This window comes from Balaenoptera ricei, chromosome 1 (assembly GCF_028023285.1).
Source record: "Balaenoptera ricei isolate mBalRic1 chromosome 1, mBalRic1.hap2, whole genome shotgun sequence".
Lineage (NCBI taxonomy): Eukaryota > Metazoa > Chordata > Mammalia > Artiodactyla > Balaenopteridae > Balaenoptera > Balaenoptera ricei.
Window position 1 is genome coordinate 113,053,596 of NC_082639.1, and position 11,928 is coordinate 113,065,523.

Here is an 11,928-nt window from a genome sequence, read left to right on the forward strand (position 1 = left end):
ACGTGTTAGCACACACTCACACACAGGTCATTAGTGCCCTTTGGAGCCCTAGAAACAAGAGCGAACCCCCTCGCGGGCCCAGAATCCCGAGTGTTCCTCCCTCTCACAGGCACTGACGGACAGAGGCGCCCTAAGCCCCGGCCGCACACGTTACACACTTGATCACACACAGGGTTGCACTTTATTCCCGGCATCTAGGCGATGACACAATCTCCCGAACAAAGACAACATTGACAAACCCAACAAAAACAAACAGCAGCGTGTGTGGGGAGGAGCAGCCGAGCGCAGAGTCCAGGAAGGGGGTGGGTAGGAGGAGAGTGTGGAAACGCGGGCGCCCGAGCCTGGGTGTGCAAGGCTCGGGAAAGGTGCGGGACCTATCAACAACCTCGCACCCTTCAAGATCGGCGCAGGGCGCCCGCCAGCCGGGTCCCGCACCCGCTGGTTAGCAGACCCGCACGTGGAGTTCGTTCCCTTCTCCCGCACGAGACTGCGCGGGGGACACAGACCCACCACCCCGCACAGGCCCACAAAGCTGCACGCGGATCCACGAGTGAGCAAACACACAGCGCTGAGCAGATTTGTCGGGCGGAGGTGCGCGCTTTGCTCCCCTCTCCTCCCCTCCCCTCCCCCCCTGCCCTCCCCTCCCCTCCCCTCCCCTCCTCCCCTCCTCCCCTGCCCTCCCCTCCTCCACCTCCCCGGCCCCCAGGCCCAGGGCAGCCGAGCGCCTGGCGGGGCGGGGGCGGGGCGGGGTGTCGGGCGGCGCCGGCCCAAAAGGCGGAGTCGCGAGGCGGAGGGCCCAGAGCTGTGAGCGCTGTGCTGAGTGCGCCGCGGAGAAAGCCTGCGGGAACCCAGACCCGGAGGAGCCCCTCGTCCCCGCCCGGCCTGGCCCGGCCCCGCGCTATGGAGTTCCTCTGGGCCCCTCTCTTGGGTCTGTGCTGCAGTCTGGCCGCTGCTGACCGCCACACCGTCTTCTGGAACAGTTCAAACCCCAAGTAAGCCCCGAGTCTCCGGCCGACAGCCTGGGCGCCCGCTTGGCACTGCTCCCCCCTCCAGGTTAACTGTCCCGGCTAGCCCCTAACCTGAGTCTCGGGGAGGTGACCGGAGGCGGGAGGGATCCCATAGACTTTCTTCTCCCCCATAGCTGGGAGTACCCCACCCCAGGGCAGGAGCCTGCCCGCGTCTGCTTGCACAGGCACTGTCTCTGCCCCTCTTTTCCTTCCCTCTGGCACCCCTGTTACTCCGAAGTGAGGGACCCGCGTTGAACAGTTCCTGCCGTTAGCAGGGGCCACTCTCTCTGGCCGCCAAGGCTCTTGTTCTAGGCCCTTCCACTGAGAAAGCCTCTGTGCCTCTCCTTGTGTGTTACTTGGGCATATGCCCACACTGACAGGTCTTGACATCCGGAGTAAGCAGAATGCTTATTGTAATCCTGGAAGGACCCTTCAGGAGGGACCTGGGCTGCCAGCATTAAGTGTTCATTCTGTATTTAAGGTCACCCTGGAAAGCCCTCCCCCCTCAAGAGTCTTTTGAGGTGGCATGAATGAGGCACATGCTGTGTGTGGGTAGGCTTGAGGGTATCTGAGGTTCAGGTAGTAAAACTGAAGAGAAGGGGAGAGCGAGGTCGTGGGAAATGTTCCAGAGGACAGGAAGGGGTTAAAAGGGTTACAAAGGGCTCTGGGCAGGAAGGAGTTAATTTCTCCGGGGCAGGTTTAGGGCTGTGAGGCAAATGGTACAGGGAGGGAGAAGCTCCATCGGACCCTTTGTTCTTTGTTCTTGAGTTTTCTGAAGTTATGGGAACAATATTTGCAGGAAAACGGGAGAGGGGGGTAAGGTGGAGTAAGGAGAGGAGGGCTGGACACCTTGGGGTCGGGGGGAAAAACACTTCACTCAGCCCAGCCACCCGCAGCCCTAGCAGGCCTACCCTCCACTCCCTTTGAGAAATAGACTGTGCCAGTTTCCTCTTGACCCTGTGGCAGCATTGCCTGGTAGGGGGTCTGTCGTCTGTGGCGAGTTGGGCAGGGAGGGAACAGCCAGCTGCCAACCCCAGAGGGCAATGCCTTCTTGCCCACTGGCCGCCTGACAGCCCTCCCCCACCTCACTCCTTGCTGTCTGTTCTTTGCTTCTTTGACCCAATCTTGTCCTAGAGGGAGAGAGCAAAGTCCCTGTTTATGCCCGTGCCAGGTGTTGGCTGAAGGAGGAGGAGGGGACAGGAAGCCATGAGTAGGGAGGGGGGGACCCTGGCCTTTTCCGTTCCCAAGCTCCCAGGTTTCCTCTCTTTCAGGAAGGAGCCTCTTCCTTGCCCCCCCTCCCCCCCTTCCCTGACGCCGCTGCCCCCCTTTCCCAGATGGAGAGCAAGAGTCAAGGGAGTGCTAAGTGGAGCAGATTGTACCCCCAGGAGGGGGGTGATGGGCGCACCCACCAAGCACAGCTTCTGCCCTGTCCATCTGGACACACACACACACACACACACACACTCTACCATACCCAGGACTAAACAGAAAGCCAGCCCAGAGTGGACGCCACAAGCAGCCAAGCCAGGCCCAGCTTGAGGGCAAAGACTAGGTGGTAATGAGCTGGGTGGGTATGAGGCTGGCATGGGTGACTCAGGGCAGTGGGCATCAGCCCTGGGATCTCCAGGCCCCAGGCAGGGGGCAGCATGGGAAGAAGGGCAGTGCCACTGTGAGCTGCACCCTGGCCTCCTTGGTGCTAGAGGGGCAGGTACCCCACCCATCCAGACCTGTCAGCTCCCTTTGCCTGGAGGACAGTGCCCAGAGCAAGTGGGCACTGGGCCATCCTGGGGTCCTGGGGGCTGTCCACATTTGACAAGGGAAATTTTCACAGGTTCTCATGAATGCCGGGGTGGGTGGCAGAGGTAGATGAAGAATGAGTCAGTGCCCGTCACGGGAATGGAGGAAAGACGCCAGACCCAGAGCTGAAATACCTGTTCTGAAATGGCTTCTATGTTTATCTCTCCAGAGAGGAATTTTAAAAGCCTCTCTCTGCTCCTCCTCCCTCCCTCTCTCTCTCTCCCTCTCTCCCTCCCTCCCTCCCTCTCTCTCTCTCTCTCTCTCTCTCTCTCTCTCTCTCTTTTCCCCAGGGTGGGGGAGGGGCCTTGGTAAGCCCAGCTGGAGCACTGGCATGCTCCTGCAAAGCCAGGCCTCTTAAGGGTCATGCTGACTGGGCAGTGGGTGCCCACCTCAGAGGCCTCTTGGCCTAACCCCTGCCCCTCTCCCCACCACCCATGCCCCTGGCTTTGGTTTGAAGCAAGTTGGCAGCCAACTCTGCTGAGTCTCTAGCTGGCAGTGCTTGGGGGAATTCAGAGAAGCTGACCGGCTTGGAGAGGGAGGTGGGGAGGCACTTTTTCCCCTACTAGGGCCCCACCTAGACTGGAGCCAGGTGTCTAGAGCTGGGGGGGAGGGGTCAGTGGGCAGTCGGGCTGGAGCCTTTGGAGCCTGGGGGGAATGGGCTGGGGGAGGGGAGCTGGCTCCACCTTGGGAAGAAGGAGAGGAGAGGCCTTCTCAGATCTGAGAACTCCAGCATTTCTGGAGCTCATTTCATGAGAGGTGAAAGTATGGCTTTTGAAGATAAAGGGACAGAGAGGTTTTGGGGTGCTTTGAGAGAAGTGGACAAGGAGAGCTGAGCATAGATTTGAGTAGCTAGAAGGGGAGATTTGAGGGGACTGGACGAATTGATTAAAGCAATTTAACTCAAAAGGACTGGACATTATCTGTGGGCATGGATGTCCTGGGTGTTGGGGGAAAAGTGAAGTTGAACAATGTGAGATATACTCAGTGGGTCAAGGGGAAAAATGAGAGGAGTAAGAGAAGTGAAGACAGATTGTTGGATGCCGAGTACTAGCATGGGAAAGAAAAAGGGTGATGTGGATCTTGATTATAGAATGGGCCAGTAGGGTCTCAGATTGAGGTCTAATAGCAGTTAAAGGAGCAAGTGGTAGAATAGAGTTGGGGAAATATTTATAGGTAGAAGAGTGAGCAGAGGAAATATTTAGAAGCCCATCCTTGGGTAAATATCAGGGAGGTTATGGGAAGTGCCTTGGTACCTGAAAGATACTAAGTGGATGCTAGTTAGAGGATTAGTGGCAGACGGTGGTGGGAATGTTTGGAGATGGTGGAAAGATATTTAAGAGATCAAGATCAGTAAATTAAATACTGGAAGTTAAGATTTTTTTAAAATCTTTGGTGGGGGCGGTGGTCCAGTATGAAATGTGAGGGGTCATGTAAACATTTGGAAGCTCAAGGCTCTGGCCTGGCTTCCGAGTGACCACCTGCTTTCTCTACCTCTGCGCATGCCCAGGTTTCGGAGTGAGGACTACACAGTACACGTGCAGTTAAATGACTACCTGGACATCATCTGTCCTCATTATGAGGATGACTCTGTGGCAGACACTGCCATGGAGCGGTACACACTGTACCTGGTGGAGCATGAGCAGTACCAACTGTGCCAACCCCAATCCAAGGACCAGGTCCGCTGGCAGTGCAACCAGCCCAGTGCCAGGCATGGCCCAGAGAAGCTGTCTGAGAAGTTCCAGCGCTTCACACCCTTTACCCTGGGCAAGGAGTTCAAAGAGGGACACAGCTACTACTACATCTGTGAGTGCCCGGGAGGCATGCACACAGGTGCACACACTGGGGGACGCACCTGGCATGATGTACATGCTTCGGTACATGCTTAGTGGGAAGGCAAGCAGCAGACGGCCCCTTCCAATCCTGAAGTCTGTTTTTGTTCATTCCCATTACAAATGTGGAGTGAGCTTCTACTGTGTCCTGGGCACTCTGCTTGGCACTGTAGGCGCAGAGATAAATAAAACATTACAGAGTCTCTGTCCTCCAGGAACCTGGAAAGGGACATACATAGATTAACAGACCATTAGAACAGGGTGATATGGTAGATATGAGCTCAGGGGCCCTGCGGAAATGACTTGAGTACCTGCTAGTCTGGGGTTGGGGGGCACCTCAGAGAAGGCTTCCTGGGGAAGATGACCCAAGAGTTTAGGACAGACAGAGGAGCTGGCCAAACAAGGGGACATGTGCAAAGGGAGCATGACATCTTCAGGGAACTTCATATGGTTCAGACTGACTGGAGCAGGAGGGACACTTGGAAGTGGGGAGATAGGAGCTTGGAGAAGTAGACAGGGCAGAGCATGGGGGCCTAAGAAGTGCTAAGGAGTTTGGACTTTATCCTGAGGGCAGTGGAGAGCCACTGGTGGATTTTACAAGTTGTGAGATCAGCTTTGTATAGAATGAATCCAGGCCTCACCCTGTCAGTGGGGCTTAGGCAGGGCGAGGACAAAGTGGCTGGGTAAGGGGAGCATATTGTGCAGGTTGCCCCCAACTTCAGGCTGGGAGGAATGGAGGATGGGCTGTAGGGAGGGGACAGTGTCTATGTTCTTTTTACCACCACCTCCAAAGTCAGGGGTTATTCCCAAGAATGGGAGCTTGGACTGAACTTGGGGCAGAAAGTGGGCAAAAACTAAGGAAGGTGAGAATCAAAGATTAGAGGGAAGAGAGGGATTAAAATGAGTAAGGACCGAGAAAGCAGGGTCAGAGGCATTTACGCTTTTATTTTCTTCCAAAAAAGTTTCCTTCCTTATCACTCTCTGGACTTATTTTGTAGCCAAACCCATCCACCACCAGGAAGACCAGTGCTTGAGGTTGAAGGTGACCGTCAGTGGCAAAATCAGTGAGTGTCACAGCCTTGTGGGTCTCCTTGCTGCATCCCTATCCTGGGCCTGGTCTAGTGATGTGGGATGGTTGGGAAGTCCCACTGCCCAGCCCACCCAGCATTCCCACCCCTCTGCCTCCTTGGTGTACCAAGTACCTGACCTAAGACCACCCTTTCAGCTCACAGTCCTCAGGCCCATGCCAATGCACAGGAGAAGAGACTTCCAGCAGGTAGGTGGCTGGAGCAAATTGGGCCTGGGGCACAACAGGGGGTCTGCTTGAAGAGGTTGGGTACAGGAGGTGGCTCTTTTGCCAGGCAGGGGCAGGGGAAGCCTCGCTGGGCTGAGGGCCAGTGCCAATAGCGGGGACCGCTCACCTTGGGGGCCTCTGCCCTCTCACCTTGCAGATGACCCAGAGGTGCAGGTTCTACATAGCATTGGTCACAGTGCCGCCCCCCGCCTCTTCCCACTCGCCTGGGCTGTGCTGCTCCTGCCATTCCTGCTGCTGCAAACCCCATGAAGGTGTATGCCGCACGCACTGTAAGAACTGGAACTGAGGGGGTAGGGCGGGCCTCCCTCACCTGCCTGGGGCCCCTCCCAAAGCTCTAGTCCTGGGAACCACTCCTACCACATGCACAAGCTGCCACCCAGCAGCCTCAAAACGGGTCAGTATTAAAGCTTTCAACCCAAAGGAGGTCAGCAAGCCTGACGGTGCCATCCTCGCCTCCACCTCAGAGGGATGGACAAAGAAGTGGAGACAGTCCTTTCCCCTCCATTCCTGCCCTTAAGCCAAAGAAACGAGCTGTGCGGACATGGCCTCTTAAGAAGGGCACTGTGGGAGCCGAGCTGAAAGGGGCTTGGGCTTACATGGATGGACACTGAGCTTGGCGAAGATGTCCCTCCCAGAGAGAGCCAGGATGGCTCTGAAGGAAAAGCAAGAGACAAGTTTCCTGCTTGGGAGCCAGGGACAGGAGAGGCAGCATGCTTGGGCTGACCCAGCATCTCCCCCAAGACTTTCCTCTGTGGAGGTGCCACGGAGAGGACTGTAGCCAGGCACTACATCCTCTCCCACCCTGGGGCATCACTCCACGGAGCTGCGCCAGCAGGGGGGCTGTGCCAACCTGTTCTTAAGAGTGTAGCTGTAAGGGCAGTGCCCATGTGCACAGAGTCTGTGCCTAGACTGACTGTAGCCTAAAGGGCAGGGCCCACGAGTACAGAATCTGTATATGAACTAGATGTGTGTCTGCTGATTTCTACAACTGGAGTTTTTTTATACAATGTTCTTTGTCTCAAAATAAAGCAATGTGTTTGTTTTTTTGGACATGCTTTTCTGCCCTTCCATCCTAATTTATGACCATTGAGTCCCTGCTGCTGCTAGGCTCTGTGGTATATCAGTAGCAATTGGGTTTGAGTTTTTTCCCCTCTCTCCGAAAAGAATACATGCCCCTCACCAGCCCACAAGGGTGGGGTGTTTCCTCCTCTGAGGGTTGTCCAGGACAGGAGTGCTCCCCACAGCAGTCTCTCGGGTTCTAGGCTGCACCCCACTCTGGAAGTTCCTCCTGTCCAACCTCCGCCCCACTCGCACCCTCTCAGCGCTGGGCTTTGGCGTACTGTTGAGGTACTCAGGCTCTTGGGTGAGTCAGGGCAGCCGCTCAGAATGCCTGCCAGCTGAGGCATGCGGCTCGCCCCACAGCCCCACCAGCAGAGATGTGTGGGAGGCTGGGAGGGAAAGTTCCCGGCAGCAAGTTGGTTGGACTAGGGGGGTCGGTGATATACGTTTGTCCAGTGGATTGGCCAAGTCAGGGAAAGCCGGCAATGTGCCTGAAGGGGGAGGGCATCTCACAAAGACTTGGTGATTCCTGGCAGTCCCTGTTACTTAGGGAAGAGGCCGGAAAGAGGCTTCAGCAAACAGCGAAAAATCTCCCAAACCCTGGGCAACTGAAGTTCTGAGCTGCGGCCCTCCGTGAAAGCGTGTTGAAGTCCGCGTAGCAAGCTTTTGAGTTCTACCACGTAGGCTCGCGGCCTGTGGGAAAGTGAGTTGAGGCTGGGGGTCTGGGTGATCCAAGGAGTAAGCAGAGAGTGCGGAGCGGCTGATGCCGGGGACAAATCCGCGGAGCCTTAGGAAGGAGACCGGCCAGAAAACCGAGAGCAACAGGAAGACAGGCAACCCTGCGAGCCGACAGCGGGCGGGTAGGGTCGGGACAGGCCCTCGGAGGGGCGGGACCTGAGCTCCGGCTTGACGTTCTAAGGGTGGGCCGGGTTCCGGTTCAGTTTCCGGGGGGACGGCCGAGCGCGCAGGGGCGGAGCCGGGGGCGCAAAGGGGCGGGGCTCCGGCGTCGCGGGCTCCGGATCCTGCTAGCTGGCCCCAGGCGCCGAGCTCGGGATCCGACTCGGGGAGGGATGGAGGCGGGCGGATTGGCCGACTCGCTTCTTTCCGGAGCTTGCGTGCTCTTCACCCTCGGCATGTTCTCCACCGGCCTGTGAGAGCGCGGGCGGGCTGGGCTGGGGCAGGACCAGGAAGTCAGGAAAGGAGAGAGAGGGGACAGAGACGTGGCCGCAGCCCCAGGCTGCATCTGGAACCTAGGGTCAAAGTGGAATCGGGTCGAGAGGGCCGGGGTACAAGGGCAAGGCTGGTCAGTTTACCTGAGGGAGAAGGCCAGGGTGCTGAGGGTAGGGCCGGGGGTCTGCAGTTGTCCAGAAAGGATGACAGGCATCGGGTATTTCAACGCCCCAGCAGCCTGGTTCTCCCTTTCCACCTCTCCCCCCTGCCTTCGGGTCCCCGTTACAGCTCGGACCTCAAGCACATGCGGATGACCCGGAGTGTGGACAGTGTCCAGTTCCTGCCCTTTCTCACCACGGATGTCAAGTGAGAGGGGCGATGCCTGCGGCGGGAAAGGCTGTCTGAGGGAGGTTGGGGAGGTGTGAGGAGGAATATGGACGAGGCCCCTCGGGTCCCCCCGCTCACACTCAACCCCGCGGGCGAATGTCCCTCCCCTCCACCCTGCAGCAACCTGAGCTGGCTCAGTTATGGGGCCCTGAAGGGAAACTGGACGCTAATCGTCGTCAACGCCGTGGGTGCTGTGCTTCAGACCCTGTATATCTTGGTGTATCTGCACTACTGCCATCGGAAGGTAGAGCCCCTTCCTCTGCTGCATGCCCTGCCCTGCCTTGTTGGCAGGGCAAACATTGTTTCCTAGAAGACTATAACAGGCTGGCACTGCCAACTTTTCCTGGAAGACCCCTCCAGCCTTGCAGTCCTCCTTCCGCCATGAAGCCAGCCTTCTGAGACTCACATATTGTCCCCCATTCTGGCAATGCTGGTAGCTCTGCCTAGCCTGATGGTGCCTTGCTGCCCAACAAACTGCGTGGAAAGGGATTTTGTCTCCATAGTTCCTTCTAAGTCAGTGCCAGTGGCTGAGAGAGATGATCCGCTCTGCTTCCCCATTCATACAAGCATTAAGCTCCTACTCTGCTTAGCAAGGTCACCAAAAAAAGATACCTTTCCCTCTCCTAGAAACCTCCAGGGTTGTGGGTGGATCACACATGTGCTTAAGTCACTGGTGGGAAAGAGGATGTGACAAGTGCAATACTGGAGGCTTGGGCAAAGGTTGGCTCCCCAACTGGAGCATGGGAGAGGGCAGGATGAATTAATTCCAGCAGCAGAGTCAGAGAGGGCTCCTGGTACATCCAGAAGTAAGGCTACTCTCTCCTCTGCAGCATGCTGTGCTCCTTCAGACTGCAACCCTGCTGGGGGTCCTTGTCCTGGGTTTTGGCTACTTTTGGCTCCTGGTGCCCGACACTGAGACCCGGCTTCAGCAGCTGGGCCTCTTCTGCAGTGTCTTCACCATCAGTATGTACCTCTCACCACTAGCTGACTTGGTGAGTGGGGGTGTCCAGGGAGGAAAGGGAGATAAGTCTCCCATAGCCAGAGACTGTAGCTTATACTCCAGAGGAAGGAAAGACCTAAATCCTGGAAGGAGACGGGGCAGTAGAGTTGGGTGAGTGGGGGGCAGGAGGGAAAGTTTGGGTAACAGAAGATCAGGGAGGATGTTTGACCTTTTTTTCTGAAGAAATTCTTAGGCAAGGTGGGAGATTTACTATGTGCCTTGCTAAGAGTGTCTTTCATCCTTTCCCACAGGCCAAGGTCATTCGTACTAAATCGACCCAACGTCTCTCCTTTTCACTCACCATTGCCACCCTCCTCACCTCTGCCTCCTGGACGTTCTATGGGTTTCGACTAAAAGATCCCTACATTGTGGTAAGCAGAACAGGGGCAGGGTGACAGGTGTACGAGGTGGAAAATCAGCTCCTCTCCTCATAGCAGCCCTTGTGATTTCAGGTGCCCAACCTTCCAGGAATCCTCACCAGCTTCATTCGCTTCTGGCTTTTCTGGAAGTACCCCCAGGAGCAAGACAGGAACTATCAGCTTCTACAAACCTGAGGGAGTTCACCTGACCACTGGGCACCTTAATGCCAACCTACTACCAAAGAAACCTCCTCGTTTCAGCTCTTCCTGCTGGTCACCTCCACTGGTGAAGTGCGTTGTGGTAAAGGAAAAGAACTGCTTTGAGAATCCAGGGACTAAAGAAAGGGCTTTACTTAGAAGACTGGATGGAACCTGGGAGATGAATCACTTTTATTTTTTTTCAACATTTTATTTTTTAATTTTGGAGGTCGGGGTGAAATCTTTAGAATGTGCCTTAAAATAAACTGTTCCCTACCCCTTGCCCATCAAGGCTCGTTCTCTGTTCAGGGATAGTCAACCTGCCTGGTTTGGTGAAGGGTAGAGGGGAACTGTCTGATCCACAGTTACTCTTGGGCTGGTAGGGTTGGCTCAGAAAAGGTATCTGAAAGAACCAAGAAGTTGTAAAGACGTAGGAAGGCCTTAAAAAGAACAGAGCTTGGATGTTATGAAGAAGAATAGGCTTCAAGAAGTCCTTCCTAACAGGGCTAAAAAGACCAGGAAAGGGAAATGATTTTTCCATTCTGAGAGATTTTGAGAAGGGCGTCTTTGCCTCCCTCGGAGCAAATAGGAGGAAGTACCAGCAGAATGCAAAGATAAAGGCTGAGAGAGCCTCAGGAATGTGGCTTTTCTACCTCTCACTTCTCAACAGCTGGTACACAGAATCCCCAATTCCCATCATCCATACTCCATACTCAAACCAAAGTTAGAAAATAAACTGGCGCTTTAATGGGGGAGGGGAGAGCAGGCTGTCCGTGCGGGAATGAGGTTAGGGTGTCAGAAGCGCATCCCCCTGCGGGCCAAGTCGGCTCGGGCCTCCTGGATCTGGCTCTGCAGCTCGCGGGCGGCGTCCTCGCAATCGTGAAAAGTGGCCACGCGATAGCCCACAGTACCCAGTGCATAGCAGCCGGCGGACACCAGCAAGTAGGCGGGCAGTGACCACAGGACCTCCCGGCAAGACGAGGGCAGCTCCAGGCCCAGGGCTCCCATGGTCAAAGCAGCCCAGGTGGAGCCCAGGAGCGCCAGCCCCCACAGCCACTGCGCTAATTTCGTCATGGTCACTGTGGGAAGAGGAAGCAGAGCTCGAGGTCCCTGACACCCCCGCTACCCGCTCTTCATTTGAAACCCATTCCCTGTCCTTCTACCTCACCCCCACTGCGTACCACCTAACCTCAGGGCCGCTCCTCCGTCGCTCCCGCCCTCCGCTCTCAGCCCTCAGCCCTCCCTCTACACTTACCTCCACGGCCAGCGTCTTCCCTGCGCCGCACGGCTCCGACGTCAGCGTCCGGAATCCTCCACGGCTCGTGCTCCGCCGCCGCGCGGCCTTCTGGGAGTTGTAGTCCTCGAGAGGCGCCTGGCAGGCTCGTGGCCGCGGTCTTGACCTAGGCTGTGCTCAGACGGCTTCGCGCCGGCAGCCGCGACCTGGGCCCAGAGGGCTTTCGGTGCTGCTTCCCTCCCTCGAGACCCCGCTCCAAGCTGGCGTGGGGCTTGTAGACAGCCTGAGGACACCCTTAAGCCTTGCGACAAGATGGGAATGTAATATCGTTCCTCTTAAACTCACTTCTCCTGCACAAAAATTCCACTCATTCATTCATTCATTTATTCACTTATTTATTCTTTTATTCATTCATTCAGTGGAACGTTTCTTGAGCGTCACGACAGACTTTGGAGAAATAGAGATGTCAAGACACGGACCCTTCTGGGGTGGAAGGAGGAAAGCAGGAGTCAGGAAAGCAGATGCATTGACAACTAACAGGTGCCCTGAGATAGGTGCCCTGAGATAGGTGTT

At 56.2% G+C, this 11,928-nt stretch overlaps 3 protein-coding genes across 8 annotated transcripts; 2 read left to right on the top strand and 1 right to left on the bottom strand.

The window, feature by feature from the left end:
• The first annotated feature begins 305 nt into the window (after positions 1–305).
• On the top strand, positions 306–6,998 carry EFNA1 (ephrin A1). Of its 2 annotated transcripts, XM_059932940.1 has the most exons (5): positions 314–992; positions 4,312–4,607; positions 5,632–5,697; positions 5,859–5,909; positions 6,085–6,998. In XM_059932940.1, the coding sequence occupies exons 1-5, from the start codon at positions 901–903 to the stop codon at positions 6,195–6,197; spliced, it is 618 nt and encodes a 205-aa protein (XP_059788923.1). In that variant the 5' UTR covers positions 314–900; the 3' UTR covers positions 6,198–6,998. The 2 variants fall into 2 exon arrangements, with proteins under 2 accessions (XP_059788933.1, XP_059788923.1); XM_059932950.1 differs by lacking the exon at positions 5,859–5,909 and having other exon boundaries at positions 306–992.
• A 543-nt stretch (positions 6,999–7,541) lies between these two features.
• On the top strand, positions 7,542–10,405 carry SLC50A1 (solute carrier family 50 member 1). Of its 4 annotated transcripts, none has more exons than XM_059932975.1 (6): positions 7,542–7,710; positions 8,466–8,543; positions 8,685–8,808; positions 9,395–9,556; positions 9,816–9,935; positions 10,017–10,405. In XM_059932975.1, exons 2-6 carry the CDS (start codon positions 8,482–8,484, stop codon positions 10,116–10,118), a joined length of 570 nt encoding a protein of 189 aa, XP_059788958.1. In that variant the 5' UTR covers positions 7,542–7,710; positions 8,466–8,481; the 3' UTR covers positions 10,119–10,405. The 4 variants fall into 4 exon arrangements, with proteins under 4 accessions (XP_059788958.1, XP_059788949.1, XP_059788947.1 ...); XM_059932966.1 differs by lacking the exon at positions 7,542–7,710 and adding an exon at positions 7,728–7,867; XM_059932964.1 differs by lacking the exon at positions 7,542–7,710 and adding an exon at positions 8,007–8,157.
• A 440-nt stretch (positions 10,406–10,845) lies between these two features.
• On the bottom strand, positions 10,846–11,481 carry DPM3 (dolichyl-phosphate mannosyltransferase subunit 3, regulatory). Of its 2 annotated transcripts, none has more exons than XM_059933001.1 (2): positions 11,377–11,481; positions 10,846–11,200 (listed from the first exon to the last, which is right to left on the bottom strand). In XM_059933001.1, exon 2 carries the CDS (start codon positions 11,193–11,195, stop codon positions 10,917–10,919), a length of 279 nt encoding a protein of 92 aa, XP_059788984.1. In that variant the 5' UTR covers positions 11,196–11,200; positions 11,377–11,481; the 3' UTR covers positions 10,846–10,916. The 2 variants fall into 2 exon arrangements, with proteins under 2 accessions (XP_059788984.1, XP_059788993.1); XM_059933010.1 differs by lacking the exon at positions 11,377–11,481 and adding an exon at positions 11,311–11,360.
• Positions 11,482–11,928: the final 447 nt, after the last annotated feature.

What these genes read in the sequence shown, in the direction of transcription:
- EFNA1 (XM_059932940.1), top strand. Translation starts at nt 901, where the DNA reads ATGGAGTTCCTCTGGGCCCCTCTCTTGGGTCTGTGCTGCAGTCTGGCC. An exon ending in TGGAACAGTTCAAACCCCAA is followed by an intron (nt 993 to 4,311) that starts GTAAGCCCCGAG and finishes GCGCATGCCCAG; the next exon opens with GTTTCGGAGTGAGGACTACA. An exon ending in GACCGTCAGTGGCAAAATCA is followed by an intron (nt 5,698 to 5,858) that starts GTGAGTGTCACA and finishes CCACCCTTTCAG; the next exon opens with CTCACAGTCCTCAGGCCCAT.
- SLC50A1 (XM_059932964.1), top strand. Translation starts at nt 8,078, where the DNA reads ATGGAGGCGGGCGGATTGGCCGACTCGCTTCTTTCCGGAGCTTGCGTG. An exon ending in TTTCTCACCACGGATGTCAA is followed by an intron (nt 8,544 to 8,684) that starts GTGAGAGGGGCG and finishes TCCACCCTGCAG; the next exon opens with CAACCTGAGCTGGCTCAGTT. An exon ending in TGCACTACTGCCATCGGAAG is followed by an intron (nt 8,809 to 9,394) that starts GTAGAGCCCCTT and finishes TCTCCTCTGCAG; the next exon opens with CATGCTGTGCTCCTTCAGAC.
- DPM3 (XM_059933001.1), bottom strand. Translation starts at nt 11,195, where the DNA reads ATGACGAAATTAGCGCAGTGGCTGTGGGGGCTGGCGCTCCTGGGCTCC.